The sequence below is a fragment of the Suncus etruscus genome, chromosome 7, assembly GCF_024139225.1.
Source record: "Suncus etruscus isolate mSunEtr1 chromosome 7, mSunEtr1.pri.cur, whole genome shotgun sequence".
Lineage (NCBI taxonomy): Eukaryota > Metazoa > Chordata > Mammalia > Eulipotyphla > Soricidae > Suncus > Suncus etruscus.
Genome location: NC_064854.1, coordinates 55,160,923 through 55,179,977, shown reverse-complemented (window position 1 = coordinate 55,179,977; position 19,055 = coordinate 55,160,923). Strand labels below are relative to the sequence as shown.

General features: G+C 43.6%; 1 protein-coding gene across 1 annotated transcript in view; it reads left to right on the top strand.

Moving 5' to 3' along the window:
* The first annotated feature begins 595 nt into the window (after window positions 1–595).
* The window catches only part of CEP350 (centrosomal protein 350), a 91,685-nt gene continuing 73,225 nt past the window's right edge, over window positions 596–19,055 (top strand). Inside the window, exons 1-6 of the mRNA XM_049776645.1 lie at window positions 596–800; window positions 4,857–4,900; window positions 6,105–6,219; window positions 8,847–9,006; window positions 16,400–17,019; window positions 18,614–18,727. Coding sequence (XP_049632602.1) covers window positions 728–800; window positions 4,857–4,900; window positions 6,105–6,219; window positions 8,847–9,006; window positions 16,400–17,019; window positions 18,614–18,727 — 1,126 coding nt within the window. The 5' untranslated portion in view covers window positions 596–727. The remainder of the gene's footprint in view (window positions 801–4,856; window positions 4,901–6,104; window positions 6,220–8,846; window positions 9,007–16,399; window positions 17,020–18,613; window positions 18,728–19,055) is intronic.

The following is a 19,055-nucleotide window of genomic DNA, read 5'->3' as shown; positions in this document are numbered from 1 at the left end:
CCAGGCTTCCTTCCCTGAGAGGCCTTTAATGAAGGCTTGATACCGTCTGTTACCTACGAGCTAAATGACCCATTTCCGCTTTTTATCAAATGAATACACAGTTGACTTCGCTTGTGGTGCAGGTGGCAAGATGGAGGTCTCGTGCTGACTGCCTCCCTAGACTCCTCCAGGGATATCTGGCTCACTGGGATTATCAGGAAGGTTCTGGAGCTTCCAGAAGAGTCTGAGATAGTCTGAGTGAGGATGTCCCCTCACTATCCACATCTGCAGACTCATTTTGGGGTGTCTCCCAACTCCACAGAGGAGAACTGAATATCATCTCTAGACCTTAGTTCTCAAATCTAGCTGTGTATCAGGGTTCCCAAAGGCCTTTACAAATCCAGGTTTATGAAAGTATGTGGTATTTGGTGGTTATGACAGCTGAGCCTGGGAGCAGGCCCTGGTCACAGCAACAGCAGTGACACTGCTAGCAGCAAAGAGAAGAGAGAGGAGGTTCTGGAGGTTACCTCTCAGACTCCTGTAATCAGAGTCTCTGGGGGCGGGACAGGGCAGCTGAACTTGTCACCAGTTCAGCCTGGTCTAGAGCCTGCAACAAGGCAGGCTTGGGGCCCCAACAACTCATCAGGGTTGGGAAGGGGGCGAAAAGGCATGGATAGAAGTGACAGTCCTTCTCTTTTCATGCCATGTTCAACGAAAAACGATGATGTGTTACAGGTAAAGTGACAAGATGAGGAGCAGCAGATCAAAAGAGGTACCTTTACCAAATGCAAGGAGCTCACTGAGTAAGGAGGCTGGGCAAGGTATGGCTGCCTGTGTAAGAATCTGAATTTGAATCTCATGTTTGTTTAGTCACTGTGTCAGATTCTGGGTTGGTCACTTCTCTCTGGGTTAATCACTTATCTCTAAAGAGTGGATGAATAATTTGCATGAAGCTGACCCAGGTTTGATCCCCAGCATCCAGTAAGGTCTTCAGGAGTGAGCACAAAGCCAAGAGTAATTTCTGAGCATTGCCTGTTGTGGCTCAAAAACAACAAAAAAAAAAAAATGTATGTGCACTATTAGACTATTACAATAGTGCAATATTACACTATTAGAAATTTGAACATGACAGTTACACAATTAGAAATTCTGACATAGGGCCCGGAGATAGCACAGCGGCGTTTGCCTTGCAAGCAGCCGATCCAGGACCAAAGGTGGTTGGTTCGAATCCCGGTGTCCCATATGGTCCCCCGTGCCTGCCAGGAGCTATTTCTGAGCAGACAGCCAGGAGTAACCCATGAGCACCGCCGGGTGTGGCCCAAAAAAAACAAAAAACAAAAAACAAAAAAAAAAAAAAAGAAATTCTGACATAGTAAATTGTGTGACTTCTAATTAAAAATAGACTGGTAGTACACAAATAATAACTGTAATGTTTTACTGAATTCTGTTTTTCTTCTTTTTTTTTTTTGGCTCATACCTGGTGGTGCTAAGGGGTTACTCCTGGCTTTGCGCTCATAAATTGCCCCTGGCTGCCACGGGGGACCATATGGGATGCTGGGATTCAAACCACCGTCCATCCTAGGTCAGGTTACATGCAAGGCAAGCGCCCCACTGCTTTGCTATCTGCCCCCTCCCCTTGTTTTTCTCCCTTTTTTTGTGTGTGTGGGGGTCACACCCGGCAGCACTCAGGAGTCACTCCTGGCTCTATGCTCAGATATCATTCCTGGCAGGCTTGGGGACCACATGGAATGCCAGGATTCGAACCACTGTACTCCTGTATGCAAGGCAAATGCCTTACCTCCATGCTTTCTCTCCGGCCCCATGTATTTTTCTTTTTTTGAGTCAAGCCCTGAGCTCTTGCTTATTTATTTATTTACTTATTTGGTTAATGATACATTGAAATTAATTTAGGGCACAGTGAGTGTCTTTTTTGTTGAGTTTTAAGAAATGAGAATAGGGCTTGAGCAATAGCACAGTTGGGAGGGTGTTTGACTTGCAGTTCAATCCTTGGCAGCACCACTGAGAGTGATTCCTGAGAGTGATTCCTGAATGCAGAGTCAAGTGTAACTCCTGAGCACCACCTTTAGTGGCTCCAAAACTGAGAATACAAGTGGTATTAGATTGGGTTGTGAGGGAGCCCGAGTCATCTTCTTTTTTTTTTTTTTTTTTTTTTGTGGTTTTTGGGTCACACCCGGCAGTGCTCAGGGGTTATTCCTGGCTCCAGGCTCAGAAATTGCTCCTGGCAGGCACGGGGGACCATATGGGACGCTGGGATTCAAACCGATGACCTCCTGCATGAAAGGCAAACGCCTTACCTCCATGCTATCTCTCCAGCCCCAACGAGTCATCTTCTATGGTGCATGCTGGAGAAGAAATCAAGGGCAGTTCAGAGATCAGTTCTGTTAGAAAGACCAAGTAAGTTTTACCTTTGTCTCTACCTCCAGGTAGGATTCTGGGATAGTTTTCTTTTTTTCTTTCTTTTTTTTTTTTTTATGTTTTTGGGCCACACCCGGCGATGCTCAGGGGTTACTCCTGGCTGTCTGCTCAGAAATAGCTCCTGGCAGGCACGGGGGACCATATGGGACACCGGGATTCGAACCAACCACCTTTGGTCCTGGATTGGCTGCTTGCAAGGCAAACACCGTTGTGCTATCTCTCCGGGTCCGGGATAGTTTTCTTATCTTTTTACTTCAATGTATGTAGAGTACAATGCAAAATTATGGATTTATTGGTAGAGATGTCAGTTTAGCTCCTAAGAAGAAATGGATTATTACTTTTTTTTTGAGGTGGGGGACATACAGCAGTGCTCAGGGTTTCCTCTGTCTCTGCTCAGGGATCACTCATGGTAGGTCATGGAGTGTAGGATGCTGGGTTTTGAATATGGTCATCCTCTTCAAGGCAGGTTTAGTAAGTACTATATTACTGCTTTGGCCTCAGGTTTTATTTTTTTTGTTGTTTGTTTATTTGGGGGCCATACATAGTAGTGCTCAGAAGACATTATGGGGATGCCAGGGATCTAATCCAGGCCAGCCACATTGCAAGGCAAACACCCTAATCACTGTACTATTGCTTTGGCCCCATGGTTTTTGTTGTTGTTTTTATTTTTATATAAAAATTATATTATATAAAATTATATATTTATATATAAATTAAATTAAATTTTTATTTTATTTTGGGGGGCCACACCTGGTGATGCTCAGGGGTTACTCCTGGCTATATATTCAGAAATCGCTCCTGGCTTGGGGGACCATATGGGACATCTGGGGATTGAACTTAGGCCAGTATGGTCAAGGACTTACCACTTCCACTTGTGCCGCTGTTCCAGCCCCTTTTATTTCTTTTTCTTTTTGTTTTTTTGTTTTTGGATCACACCCGGCAGCACTCAGGGGTTATTCCTGGCTCTACACTCAGAAATCGCTCCTTGGCAGGCCGGGGAACCATATGGATGCCGGGATTCGAACCACTGTCCTTCTGCATGAAAGGCAAACGCCTTACCTCCATGCTATCTCTCCAGCCCCAACCCCTTTTATTTCTTTTGTTGAACTCGATGATTACAGACATGATTGTAGCTTGATTTCAGTTATACAAAGAATACCCCCCTTCACCATTGTAACATTCCCACCACCAATGACCCCTATCTCCCCCCCATCCCTTGCCTGCATTTGAGACAGGCATTCTACTTCTCCTACTCATTAACATTGTAATGGTAGTTGTTAGTATAGTTATTTTTCTAACTGCACTCACCACCCTTTGTGGTAAGCTTCATATTGTGAGCTGGTCCTTCCGGCCCTCATCTTTGGGGAGTATAACAATGTCTTTTATTTATCTTAAAACCCATAGATCAGGGGCCAGAGAGATAGCATGGAGGTAGAGTGTTTGCCTTGCATTCAGAAGGATGGTGGTTCGAATCCTGGCATCCCATATGGTCCCTCGAGCCAGCCAGGACTGATTTCTGAGCATAGAGTCAGGCTGAGCGCTGCCGAGTATGACCCAAAAACAAACAAACGACCCTCTCCCCAATCCCCATAGATCAGTAAGATTTTTCTCTGTGTCTCTCTTTCTTTCTGGCTTATTTCACTCAGCATAATGGTTTCCATGTACATCCATGTATAGGACAATTTCATGACTTCATCTCTTCTGATGGCTGCATAATGTTCCATTGTGTATATGTATTACAGTTTATTTAGCCATTCATCTGTTGAAGGGCATCTTGGTTATTTCCAGAGTCTGTCTATTATAAATAGCACTGCAGTGAATATAGGTGTGAGGAAAGGATTTTTGGATTGGCGTTTTGTGTTCCTAGGGTATATCCCTAGGAATTCAATTTTCAGTTTTTTTGAGGAATCTCCATATTGTTTTCTATTAAGGCTGGACTAGACGGCATTCCCACCAGCAGTGAATGAGAGTTTCTTTCTCTCCACATCCCCACCAGCACTGCTTATTTTCATTATTTGTGATGTGTGCCGGTCTCTGAGGCATGAGATAGGACCTCTTTGTTGTTTTGATTTGCATCTCCCTGATGATTAGTGATATGGAGCATTTTTTCATGTTTCTTTTGGCCATTTGTATTTCTTCTTTGACAAAGTGTTTGTTCATTTCTTCTCGTTTTTTGATGGGGTTAGATTTTTTTTTCTTGTAAAGTTCTGTCAGTATCTTTATTGTTTGTTTTTCAATATGACACTCACCTCTGTATTGGAACACTCAATTTTATGGAGTGGGAGGAGAGGCATGTTTAGCTCAATACAATACAGTACTTCCTGAGGGCTGACTGCCTAACAAAGTGCTTGTCATACTTGAATGCCTTTGGCGGTATGTTAAAATGCTGATGAGGTCACTTAAGAGATTCTAACTTCATAAATCTCACTGTTCTCCTGCAGATAGAACCTCAGTGTGGGATGCTCGTTCTCAAACCAAGGCTGCAGTAAGTACTTAGAGCTACTCTTTCTTTTCTTTCCCTCTAGTGTCCTTTTCTGATTGAATTAAGCTAAAATTTTCCCATGTTTTCTTTTTTTAGGATGGTGGGGTGGGGGTGGCATTTTGGTCTATTCTTGGCCAGGATTTACTCCTAGCTCTGCGCTTAGGCCCTCCTGGTAGGCTCGAGGGAACTTAAGGGATCTCGAGGATCAGATCATGTTCGTGGCAGAGACTGTCTGCCTTCCCTGCTTTACTCCTATATTGCTTTAATATCTTTCCCCTATATTGCTACCCCTATATCTGCTTCTTGTACTGCTTCTTTTAAAATTAGGACCAAAAAAAAATAAAATAAAATTAGGACCATAGGTCTGTAGTGCTTGGGGACCATGTGCCTTTCTGTGATGCTGGGGCTGGGGGCGGGGCATTAGAATCACAAGGGCAATGCCGGAGGTTTAACCCACGGCCTCACACTGCTCAGTACAAGTCCTGCTCCTGTTACATCCTAGACACCGCCCCCCCCCCCCATATTTATACGTAAAGAACTTTAAAAGTTGTGGCTCTTGAATTGTCCTAAGTTGAACATAAGAGAATTCTTTTTCCCTGTAAATTGTGTAGCTATTCAGCATAATGTTAAGTGGCATGTAATGTAGAGAATTTACTGCTTCAGGAAACTCCACAGTTGAAAAGCAGGTCAGTTGGTAGGTGGGGTGACTAACTTTGTACATCAAAAGCATTAACCTGTACACTGTTATTTAAAAATAAATAAAGATTGGTCAGTGAGATAGTAGAAATGCTTTGCTTGGGCCAGAGAGATAGCATGGAGGTAGGGCATTTGCCTTGCATGCAGAAGGACGGTGGTTTGAATCCCAGCATCCCATATGATCCCTCTAGAATCTAGGCTGCCAGGAGCATATTTCTGAGCAAGAGCCAGGAGTAACCCCTGAGCCCTGCTAGGTGTGACCCCCCCCCCAAAAAAAAAAGAAATGCTTTGCTTTTTAAAGATCTCTCTTATTTTCTTGTCCAAATTTGGAAAGCGCTGTATTATTGATTCTCAGAACTAAAGTACTAAATAAAGGAAAAAAGAAATTGCAGGAAAGCATTTCTGAGTTTTCTCTATTTCAAAGGAAGGTGTCGTTTTACAAAATTATGTAAATTAGCGGTAACTGGATTATTTACAGAATTAACATGTTGTGACGGTATTTATACTTTAGCTGAGACACATTGAAAACAAATTAGAAGTAGCCCCTACAAGTACAGCTGTGTTTGATTCTGTCATGGAGACCAAGAAACCGGCAGCAAGTGCAACCCGAAAAATCAGCAGAAAAGGTAGGACTGAAGTTGCTTCTGAAGATCTGTGCATCACTTGAAAACATTGTTTTGTTTTGTTTTGTTTTGGGGCCACACCCGGCAGCACTGGTGCTGCATTCAGAAATTGCTCCTGGCAGGCTCCACCCCAACACATTTTTTTCCCTCAGCCCCCCCAACACATTTTTTAATTTGATTTTGTTTCGGTTTCATTTCTTCATTTTAGTTTTGGGGCCACACCTGGTAGTGCTTCAGGCTTGTTCCTGTCTCTGTGTTTAGGGATTATTCCTTGCAGGGTTCCAGAGGAATCAAACCTGGTTTGGCTGTGTATGGCAAGTGTCTTAACCCCTGTACTCTCAGTTTTATTAGTGTCGTGGGAATGGAAAGGGGACCCTACACGTGACAATGCAAATGGGTAACTTTTGGCTCTGCACTCAGGAGTCACTCCTAGTTGGCTCAGGAGACCCAATGGGATGCTTGGGATCAAACCTAGTTTGTTGACCTGTTGCTCTAGGCCTTCAGTTTTAGTTTTCAAGACCCAGTTTGTTGCTTGTATCACTGAGACTGGGGCATTATGAAACTACCTGGCTGCTGTTATGTTTTGCCAGCATTTAGCTGAGACTTCACTGAGACTTTACTGCCACTGCTGACAGTTACTTTTCTTTCTTTTTTTTTTTTTTGTGGGGGGTTTTGGGCCTCACTTGGCTCACTTGGGCAGCACTTGGCTCTGAGTTCAGAAATCGCTCCTGGGGGGCCGGAGAGATAGCATGGAGGTAAGGCATTTGCCTTTCATGCAGGAGGTCATCAGTTCGAATCCCGGCATCCCATATGGTCCCCCGAGCCTGCCAGGAGCAATTTCTGAGCCTGGAGCCAGGAATAACTCCTGAGCACTGCCGGGTGTAACCCAAAAACCACAAAAAAAAAAAAAAAAAAAAAAAGAAATCGCTCCTGGAAGGCTCGGGATACCAAATGGGATGCTGGGAATCGAACCTAGGTCTGTCCTGGGTCAGCCATACAAGGCAAATGTCCTATTGCTATGCTAACTCTCCAGCCCCTCTTTCTTTCTTTCTTTCTTTCTTTCTTTCTTTCTTTCTTTCTTTCTTTCTTTCTTTCTTTCTTTCTTTCTTTCTTTCTTTCTTTCTTTCTTTCTTTCTTTCTTTCTTTCTTTCTTTCTTTCTTTCTTTCTTTCTTTCTTTCTTTCTTTCTTTCTTTCTTTCTTTCTTTCTTTCTTTCTTTCTTTCTTTCTTTCTTTCTTTCTTTCTTTCTTTCTTTCTTTCTTTCTTTCTTTCTTTCTTTCTTTCTTTCTTTCTTTCTTCTTCTTCTCTTTCCTTCCTTCCTTCCTTCCTTCCTTCCTTCCTTCCTTCCTTCCTTCCTTCCTTCCTTCCTTCCTTCCTTCCTTCCTTCCTTCCTCCCTCCCTCCCTCCCTCCCTCCCTCCCTCCCCCTCCCCCCTCCCCCTCCCCCTCCCCCTCTCCTCTCCCCTCCCCTCCCCCCTCCCCCTCCCCCTCCCCCTCTCCTCTCCCCTCCCCTCCCCTCCCCTCCCCTCCCTTCCCCTCTCCTCTCCTCTCCTCTCTCTCTCCCTCCCTTCCTGTTTGTTTTGCTTGTGGCTGACCTGGATTTGAGCCCACCACCTCATATCGTCATTCCCCTGAGCCTGCTAGAAGTGATTTCTGAGTTCAGATCCCTCAGCATCGGTGTGGCCCAAAAACCAAAAAATAAATAAAATCAAATTAAAAAAGAAAAAAAGAAATTGATTTTGAGCTTTTGGGGTTCCCTGTGGTTCTGTGTCTTTCTCTTCTTCTTTTTTTTTTTTCATTTTTATTTTTTATGTCACAGTTATATTATATCACTTAGAAATTTTGTTGATCTAGGAAGATATCCTTTGTTGAGGTATCAAGTCATAAATGTGTAAGATACTTTATAGAGACACAAATTGATGCAATACAATTTTGGGGGGTGGGGTTTGAGTCACACCCTATGGGATGCCAGGGATCAAATACAGGTTGGTCCCTGGTCAGTTTCCAGTCGGCCATGTGCAAGGCCCTACCCTCTTTGCAATCACTCTGGTCCCACACAAGTTTTTTTAATTTTTCATTTGTTTAATTTTGTTGTCTTTACGTAGGTCAACATTTACAGATTAGTACTTTTCACCACAATTCTTTTTCTTTAAGCCTGTGAGTTTGTTGGGTTTTATGTGATATATATTTATTTGATTAAGAGCCTTTGCTAAAGTGGAATTTTCTTAGTAGAATTTTATTTCCATAGTTTGCTCAGACTACAGTCTTTACAGATTGAGTGCCTTTAATAACTTGAGTGTTTTCCTTGCACTTAGACAATAGTTGAGACACCAGAAGTGTGATAGATACTTCAGTTTTTTGTTTTTTGTTTTTTTTTTTTTGGTTTTTGGGTCTCACCCGGCAGTGCTCAGGAGTTACTCCTGGCTCCATGCTCAGAAGTCGCTCCTGGCGAGCACGGGGGACCATATGGGACGCCGGGATTCGAACTGATGACCTTTTGCATGAGAGGCAAACGCCTTACCTCCATGCTATCTCTCCGGCCCCAGATACTTCAGTTTTCTTCTCAGATACTGGCTGACTTCAGAGACAATTTAACTTCATGCCGTGTTCTCACAGAGTTTCTTTTCCTTCAGATGGTAGATACCTGGATGATCCTTGGGTTGCTGAACCAGCCTCCAAAGCTTTTAAATCACGGAAAGAGAAATCCCGTAGTCCTCTCAGAGCTACCACCTTAGAGAGTAATATAAAGAAAAACAATCATGTGGAATTCCGTGAACCTTTGGCTTCTTACAGGTTAGTAGTAAAAGAAAGTCATCTAATAGGATAAATCTGTAGGACTAAAGAATGAGTCTAGGGGGCTGGAGAGAGAGCATGGAGGTAAGGCATTTGCCTTGCATGCAGAAGGACGGTGGTTCGAATCCTGGCATCCCATATGGTCCCCCATGCCTGCCAGGAGAGATTTCTGAGTGTAGAGCCAGGAGTAACCCCTGAGGGCTGCCGGGTGTGACCCAAAAACCAAAACCAAAACCAAAAAAAAAAAAAAAAAAAAAGAATGATCTAGGATCTGGAGCCATAGCACAGTGGGTAGGGCATTTGCCTTGCACGCAACTGACCCGGGTTCGATCCCCAACATATGGTCCCCCAGGCCTGCCTGCCAGGAGCTGGGTGTGGCCCAAAAACCAAATAAATAAATTAATTAAAATAAAATTTAAAAAAAGAATGATTCTAACTTGTTTTCCAATTTTTTCATAGCATTTTGACTTAGTAGAATGTGTATGCACAAAGATACCTTAACCCCATAAGATCCTCTTTTTCCCCTATTTTTTTTTATTAAACATGTGATTTACCAAGTTGTTTAAAATACAGTTGTTTCAGGAATTTAGTATTAAAATATCAATCCCACCTTCCCTTCCCTTCCCAAATATCTCACCCACCACCATAGCCTGCCTCTATGCGGGCGCAAACAAGTTTATTGCATTGTTTGTTACAACACAAAGACAAATGAAGTATCAAAACTTAGATCAAAAATGTTTAACTTGGGCCTGAGCGATAGTACAGTGGTAGGGCGTTTGCCTTGCAAACAGCCGATCCAGGACAGACCTTGGTTCGATCCCTGGCTTCCCATGTGGTCCCCCAAGCCAGGAGTGATTTCTGAGTGCATATCCAGGAGTAATCCCTGAGCGTCACCGGGTGTGGCCCAAAAACAGAACAAAAACCAGGTTCAACTTGCTGGAACGATAGTATAGCGGTAAGGCATTTGCCTTGCATGTGGCCAACACAGAATGGACCCCTATTCGAATCCCAGCATCACATGGTTCCCCGAGTCTGCCAGGAGTGACTTCTGAGCACAGAGCCAGGAGTAACTCCAGGGTAATGTTGGGTGTGACCTAAAACCAAACAAACAGGGTCAGAGTGGTGGTGCTAGCTGTAAGGCATCTGCCTTGCCCTCGCTAACCTAGGACAGACCATTGTTCAATCCCCCGGCATCCCATATGGTCCCTCAAGCCAGGAGCAATTTCTGAGCGCAGAGCCAGGAGTAACCCCTGAGCATCACCGGGTGTGACCCAAAAACCAAACCAACAAACAAAAAAAAACAAGGTTCAACTTGAAATAATTGTTTTCTCTCTATCCACTGTCTCTAAAGTCAGTATCTGAGGATGGTGGTTGGTGCTATTGAGCTTCTGTGTTTAGGCTCTCTAATCTTGGTAAATTAATATGAAACTTTCCCATTAGGTCTCCTGTGATACTATATATTTTTTTTAAAGAAAATGCGTCATGTATATAGAGATTTGCTCATATAATTAATCACAATACATTTGTTTTCAGATAAGTGAAAGCAGTGTTACTGGGGAAAAAAATAGAAAGAAAAAATTTATAAAATGCAAGAGACGGAAAAAAGAAAGAAAAAAAAGTACTAGGGCCAGAGCAGTGGTGCAAGTGGTAGGGCATTTGCCTTGTACACACTAATCTAGGTGACTGTAGTTCAGTTCGATTCCCTGGCATCCTATATGGTCCCCCAAGCCAGGAGCGATTTCTGAGTGCATAGGTAGGAGTAATCCCTGAGCATCACTGGACGTGGCCCAAAAACCAAAAAAAAAAGAAAAAAAAGTACAATAGCAAGGACATTTATGAAAATCATTGTATCTCCAATGAAGTCAATAATAATACAATGGCAGAGATTTATTACATTCTTTTTTTTTTTTTTTTTGGATCACACCCGGCAGTGCTCAGGGGTAATTCCTGGCTCCAGGCTCAGAAATTGCTCCGGGGGGACCATATGGGACGCTGGGAATCGAACCGATGACCTCCTGCATGAAAGGCAAACACCTTACCTCTATGCTATCTCTCCAGCCCCGATTTATTACATTCTTGTTGTTAGATGTTCATTCTGTTAAATTGGATGTTCCTTTCAGGATGACAGCATCAAACAAATGAGGTTGCCCAGAAGTTCAAAGCACTATTACTGATACTGTGACTTTTAGGGACATGTAGTCAGCTGCCAGGCCTCCTCTCCTCCTGAGATGATCATCTTTCTTTTTTTTTTTTTTTTTTTTTTTTTTTTTGTTTTTTGGGTCACACCCGGTAATGCTCAGGGGTTACTCCTGGCTATGTGCTCAGAAGTTGCTCCTGGCTTGGGGGACCATATGGGACACCGGGGGATCGAACCGCGGTCCGTCCAAGGCTAGCGCAGGCAAGGCAGACATCTTACCTTTAGCGCCACCGCCCGGCGCCTGATGATCATCTTTCTGCTGCATGGGCCAGTATAACCATAGTCTTTCACTGCCTGATTTACATCTTATTCGAGAAAAGAGTCTTATGGATCGCCCTGGTCAAGATCGGTGTCCCCCAAGGGAATCATGGAGGATCATAGACGAGGCAGGGACATTGGGGAAATGGTGATTCTGGGTGATGGAGGCAAAACTGTGGCTTTGGCAAGGTGGGGGCTTGGCCCACCCTCTCTTCCTGAGATGGCTAGCTTTCTGCTGCATGGCCAGTATAGCATAATCTTTCATGGCTCAGTTTACATCTTGTTCAAAAAGGAGTGAGTCTTCGGAGTTGGCCAAGTTTGAACATGGCAACTGCATTGTGGGCGTGATTACTTCCTGTGCTACTATTGCATGTGGCCACATGGTCCAGGAGTTATAAATCTAAAACAGATTTGGTGGCTTGGAAGTTTAATACAATTAAGTTGTAGAGCTAGGCCATTTCTGTCGAATGATGCAGAAAAGAGAATTTTCTTTCACCTTTCTGAGAATTCCATGGAGGTATCCAGGACCAGACTGCCTGGGAAATGTCAATGGCCATTTCTTTGTTTTGGAGTTTGGTTGAGGAATTGAGCACCTTGTAATATCTCTTACTCAGGATTGACTTTTTACTCTTTGTACATATATTTGGGAAGGAGGAAGGAGTAGTAATATTTGGGCCAGGACACCACCATTATGTTAAAACATATGTTTCCTGTGAAAATTATTCATTCTCTAGAGTGTGGCTTTCTATTTTTGGCAGGGAGGGGGCACACCCAGCAATGTACAAGGATTTTACTTTGCTCTGCACTCATAAATTTATTCTTTGTTGTTTGTTTTTAATTTTGGGCCACACCTGGCAGTGTTCAGGGGTTACTCCTGGATGTGTGCTCCTGGCAGGCTCGGGGACCAAATGGGGTGGTGGGGATTAAACCTGGGTCTGTCCCAGTTCAGCTGCATGCAAGGCAAATGCCATACCACTGTGCTATTTCTCAGGCCCCTCAGAAATTTATTCTAATGGTTCTTGGGGAACTGTATGGAATGATGGGTTGGCTGTGTGTGAGTTAAATGCCCTGCCTGCTGTGTTATCTCTTCAGCCCCTAGAAATATGCCTTTTCTTTCTGTTTCAGGCTAAGTTTCTATGCATGGTCTTGGGTTTTTTTGGGGGGAGGGGTTGGGCCACTCTTGATAGCGCTAAGGGATTACTTCTGGCTCTGTGCTCAGAAATCACCCTTGGCAGGCTTGGGGATCATATGGGATGCCAGGAATTGAACCTGGGTTTGCCCTGCCCTGGGTTGGCCACATCTAAGGCAAGTGCCCTAACGCTGTGCTATCTCTCCGACCCCTATGATGGGTTTGTATAGCATCATTTTTTCCTTTTTGCAAGTAATATTAGTTATCTTAAATTTCTTTTTCAAAGTAACTTGGTTTATTTGACTTTGTTGTCGGTAGTTTCAGGAACTTCATAATCAGTAGATAAGACTGATGTATAAGCGTTCATTATATGAACAGTATAAAATACTTTGTATTTTTGTTAATTGGTAATTTAGGGTATTTGATAGATAAAAATTAGAGAATTTGTATTTGAAAGTTGTTTTGCTAATGATATAGATGTATCCTTGCCCTTAGTAGAGCAAATCGTAATAAATAATGAACACTGGACTTTATAGTTATTTCACTTATCAACGTTTAATCATGGGACTTCAATGATACTTTTGGTAGCTCTGATTCTATATGTGCTGTCAGATATGAGATAAGGAATGTGGAATGTGCGGGGGTGGGTATTAAGTTTAGTTTTCAGTCTGTTGCATTTAATGCAATTTTAAGATATCTTGGTGAGGGTCCAGAGAGGTAGCATGGAGGTATGGCATCCCATATGGTCCCCCGAGCATACCAGGAGAGATTTCTGAGCTTAGAGCCAGGAGTAACCCCTGAGCGCTACTGGGTGTGACCAAAAACAAAAACAAAAGATATCTTGGTGAAAATGAAGCAGTAGACACTTGAAAATTTGGGAATGTGAATAGAAAGGCCAGGAAAGTAAACTTGTTTACCAGGAAGATAAACTAGTATTCAATTTATTAAAATGGTGGAAAATACATATTGAGAAACCAGGTACTTAACCTGGATAAAAGTCCATGGTTTAGGAAAAAGAAGAAAGGTATATTTTGGAGTTTAGAGTTGTTTTTTTGTTTGTTTTTGAGTCACACCATTAGTCCTCAGGGGTTACTCCTGGCTCTTAGCTCAGAAATCACTCCTGAAAGGCACCAGGGACCATATGGGATGCTGGGATTTGAACCATTGCCTGCCCTGGATCAGCTGTTTGCAAGGCAGATGCCCTACTGCTGTGCTATCTCTCTGGCTCCAGAGTATAGAGTTTTTAAGCATGCAGATGATTAAACAACAGTATTATTATATATTATGTATTATATCTATATATAATAGCAGTATTATTTAAATGCCTATTTAAATTATTTAAATATTCTTCCTACAAAGAATATTACTTGGCATTTAAAATTCCATGAATTTTCTGCCTTTCAAGCAAAGCAAAAGTCAGTGCCTTACTGTAGTTGGCCTTCTTTCAGTACTTTAAACTCATCTCTCCACAATTGTTGTTTTTTTCCCATTCTGATCCTGCAGCTGATGGACATGCTGTGTGCTCTAACCACCACCTCCCTTTTTCTGCTGCAGCACTTTCCTATTGCACCCGATTTTGATTCTAGTTATCCCCCTTCCATTATTTTTTTTGTTTTTGTTTGTTTGTTTTGGGCCACACCCAGTGATGCTCAGGGGTTACTCCTGGCTATACACTCTGAAATCGTTGCTGGCTTGGGAGACCATATGGAATGCCGGGGAATCGAACTGATGTCTGTTCTAGGTTAGTACGTGCAAGGCAAATGCCCTACAGCTTGTGCCACTGGTCCAGCCCCTTCCTTCCTTATTTCATGTAGAACTTTAAATGTGTCTTATTGAGAAAGCATTGGCTTTATATACTTGTCCTTCACCAGGCATTTCATGAATATTGCTGCCACATTTTATTACAAAAAGTTAAAGAAGATTAAGACATTGCATCGTGAACAGCTTTATTTGTTATTTATTATGCAATAAATAGTTTATGAACCTGTATAGAGTTACTTTTGGGGAGCAGAGGTCAATTGATTTTTCCATTTTAAGACTGAAGCAGAATATGGAACCCACTGTTTTATGCCTTATTTTATTCTTTACATGTACTAATTTAATTAAGTAATTTTTGGTTTTAGGCCCACTCCTGGCAGTGCATGAGGGGTAACTTCTGACTCATGCATTCAGGAATTACTCCTGGTGGAGTTTGAGGGACCTTATGGGATGCTGGGATCCAACCCAGGTCAACCACATGCAAGGCAAGCACCCTCCCCACTGTTCTCAAACTCTACACCCTGCCCCGTGATTATTTTAGACAGAATCATGAGCTATAAGTAACCGAGGGAGTGAAATGATTTTCTTTATTCCGTGTTTGACTCCAGAGGACACTTTGAGATGCGGTTCTTTGCAGGAGGGTGAATGAGGCTCATCATTCCTGCTTTGGACCCAGGGATCTGGAGTTCATGCCTGCAGTGATACCGGGGCTCACTGGGGATACCATGGCGTGCCTGAGAACTAGTTCCCTGGTCACTGGACGCTTGTTGTTGTTTTTTGTTTGCTTGTTTGTTTTTGCTCGGGTTACTACTGGCTCTGCACTCAGAAATTGCTCATGCCAGGCTCAGGTGACCATGCCAGGAATCGAACCCAGGTTCTATTGTTATGCTATCGCTCCAGCTCCCAGGATGCTTTATTTTCTCTTTTGGTTTTTGGGTCACACTCGGCGGTGCTCAGGGGTTACTCCTTGCTGTCTGCTCAGAAATAGCTCCTGGTAGGCACGGGGGACCATATGGGACACCGGGATTCGAACCAACCACCTTTGGTTCTGGATTGGCTGCTTTCAAGGTAAACGCCGCTGTGCTATCTCTCTGGGCCCTATTTTTTTTTTTTTTAAATCCTTTCATTGTCTTTGTTAACTTCCCTTTGAATGAGTTGGTTTTCCTAAAATGCAGCCTACTTGAATGATGATGTTAAAATAGAATTAGGTCTCTGCAGCAAGACTTGGGCTCACATTTTGACGAATACAAAATGTGGGTCTCTGGAATGTGACTTTTGCTCTGTCAATCGTCTTTGCTTATGTTGAACTTTCTATTTAGGCTGTGCAGAGTTGGAAGCTCCCAAAGAATGTGGCCTTTGGTTCTAACATTTACTAACCACACTTTTTTTTTTTTGAGGAAAAGATTACTTTTTTCACTTGATGTCTACTATCAGTTTGTTAGTTTGACACTTTATTCAGAAGTTACTCATGAGAAACACGTTTTGTCCTAGAGACATCATAGAGAGGAAAAGATGTGTTGGTAGTGGGTCCAAAGTCAAATCTCTTTATGCATATTTTACATCTTGTTTTATAATATGCATGATGGGAGCCGGAGAGGTGGTGCTAGAAGTAAGGTGTCTGCCTTGCAAGCGCTAGCTTAGGACAGACCATGGTTTGATTCCCCCATATGGTCCCCCCAAGCCAGGGGTGATTTCTGAGAGCATAGCCAGGAGTAACCCCTGAGCATCAAATGTGTGTGGTCAAAAAAACCAAAACAAACAAGCAAACAAAAATATATAGAATATGCATGATGATTTAGATTATTTGCTATATTTGCTAATAGAAGAGAGTTTGAACATTGGTTTTATTGTTATTTGAGCATGATTATTATTTATTTGGTTATTTTTAATCAACTGGAATTTCATGGTCTTAGTATTCTCTGACTAGTCTATTTAGTTTATATGATGTTTTCAATTTAACTTTCTTGGGGTGTTTACTTGATGCTATTCTTTTTTTTTTTTCTCTCTATCTCCCCTTGATGCTTATTCTTTAAAAAAAAAAAAAAAAACAGGGAAATTCATGGGACCCCCACCAACGTCACTCCAAACCACGCAGAGTCCAAGCATGTCTATGTGGCTGGTGAAGAGGACAAGGCTGAGAGTGGGGACCAGATGAGGAGTGGTCGGGAGGTGTGGAACGGCCCGGTCTGTGACTTTGAGAGCACCCACCCATCTGTCATCAGCGAGGCTGTTATCCGGTTTTTAAATGATCAGCCGGCCATCAATGCCTTGCAGAATTCTGAAAGTGGGATGAAACAGGTCATTCCAGTGAAGACCGAGGAGGAAGATGCCCACAGGGCCAGTGGAAATGAGGACGGCTTGAAGCCCACAGTGATCAGCAGTGGCCCTGATACTGAGTCCAAAGCACTTCGGCCTGCGGACTCTTCTCCCTCTTCCACAAGCACGACCAGTTCCCAAAGGCTGGACCTCCTGAAGCGGCGACAGCATGACGTGAAGCTCGAGCGACTCAAGGAGAGGATCCGGAAGCAGTGGGAGCACTCACAGGAGGCCAGCGGCCGGGGCCTGAGTCTGGGCCATGCTGACCATCCTGTGATGGTGGTCAGTGTGGACAGCTCAGTGACAGCCAAGGTTAGGAAAGTGGCCACGGCTCCCCCTGCGCCAATCTACCGAGGTGTGTGGCCTTCTCTTCCTTCTCCGCTGTTCTCCCCTCCTTCCTAGGGTGGTGGGTCTCACCCGAAACAGGAATTCAATGTGTAGGTCAGAGATGCAGGTTCTTGGGGCTGGAGAGATAGCATGGAGGTAGGGCATTTGCCTTGCCTGCAGAAGGACAGTGATTAGAATCCTGACATTCCATATGGTCCCCCAAGCCTGCCAGGAGTGATTTCTGAGCTTAGAGCCAGAAGTAACCCCTGAGCACTGTCAGGTATGACCTCACCCCCTCCCCCCAAAAAAAGATGCAGGTTCTTGTAATGCTACTGAGCACATTGGGGGTAGCCTGATCCCTGATCCTTCCAGGAAAAATAAAAGAACCGTAGCTATTTCTCTCATCATCTAGTTAATTGGTATATCCAGAGGGTGGAATTCTGTTGAACAAGAGAAAGAAACAGCTTTGATACACACAGCAGGGTGGGTGGACTTTGAAAACATGCTCATTGTAAGAAGCCAGGCATAGTAGCACCTGACTGTTTAGGTTCCAGTTCCAGTTGTTGGAGAGGGAAGCTAGATCAGAGGTTGCTGGGGAAAGCAGAGCAGAGCGATTCTCTCCCAACACTCGAGAGAGGGGTTAGTTACAGAGTGTCAGGATATACAGCAGACACTGTCCGACTTCTGAAAAGGGTGATTTTGGTGGTCTGTTCATCTTAAGAGATGAGTCCTTGGGGCGGGAGAGATAGCATGGAGGTAGGGCGTTTGCCTTGCATGCAGAAGGGTGGTGGTTCGAATCCTGCCATTCCATATGGTTCCCCCAGCCTGCCAGGAGCGATTTCTGAGCATAGAGCCAGGAGTAACCCCTGAACACTGCCGGTGTGACTGAAAAACCAAAAAAAAAAAAAAAAAAAAAAAAAAGTGAGAATTTTCCCCAAACTTAAACTACTTTTGAAGAAATATTCTTTTAAATAAACTTTCATCATCTATGCTAAAAAATCTCTATCTTCTTGCAAGCAGCCGATCCAGGACCAAAGGTGGTTGGTTCGAATCCTGGTGTCCCATATGGTCCCCTGTGCCTGCCAGGAGCTATTTCTAAGCACAGCTAGGAGTAACCCCTGAGCACAGTCGGGTGTGGCCCAAAAGCCAAAAAAAAAAAAAAAATCTATCTAGAAAATGGCAACTCGGGCCGGAGAGATAGCATGGAGGTTAAAGCATTTGACTTGCATGCAGCAGGACGGTGGTTCGAATCCCGGCATCTCATATGGTCCCCAGAGCCTGCCAGTAGCGATTTCTGAGTGTAGAGCCAGAAATAACCCCTGAGCCCTCTAGGGTGTGATCCCCCTCAAAAAAATTAAAAAAAATAAAAAAGAGGGGCCGGCGAGATAACACGGAGGTAAGGTGTGTGCCTTGCCTACAGAAGGATGGTGGTTCGAGTCCTGGCATCCCATATGGTCCCCTGTGCCTGCCAGGGGCGATTTCTTAGTGTAGAGCCAGGAGTAACCCCTGAGCGCTGCCGGGTGTGACCCAAAAACCAAAAAAAAATAAAAAGAAAGATGAGTCCTCTAAAATTGATAAAGCTTTTTTGCTAAGAATGTTCTGTGTGCTGGTTCGGTACTCAGGGTTCAATACTTCAGAGACCAAGATCCGGACACCCGATGGGAAAGTGTGGCCAGAGGCCGAGTTTCAGAACCTCAGCAGAGAACTATACCGTGACATGGCGCTTCATTTGGCAGGTGAGAGCATGCTTTCTCAGGATTAAGTGTACGGATTTTACCTTGTAAACTAGACTCGTCACCAGGCCACTAGTTTCCCTTCATAGCCATGTTCCACGTACTTGTGGAGTGGACACTTATTTTCCTTCATGATGCTCTCTTAGCCTCCAGGCTTGAGATTAGTGTATATGGTTTTGAGACAGAAATGAGGCTCAATCCTTATGTCAGATAAATACATCTAGTTTCAGACTTTAAATAAATAGACTTGATGCTGAATGCAAACTGGGGGAAGGTGACAAGGGTGATTTGGAATCATTAGAGGACTTGACACATTTGTTCCTGCTTTTCA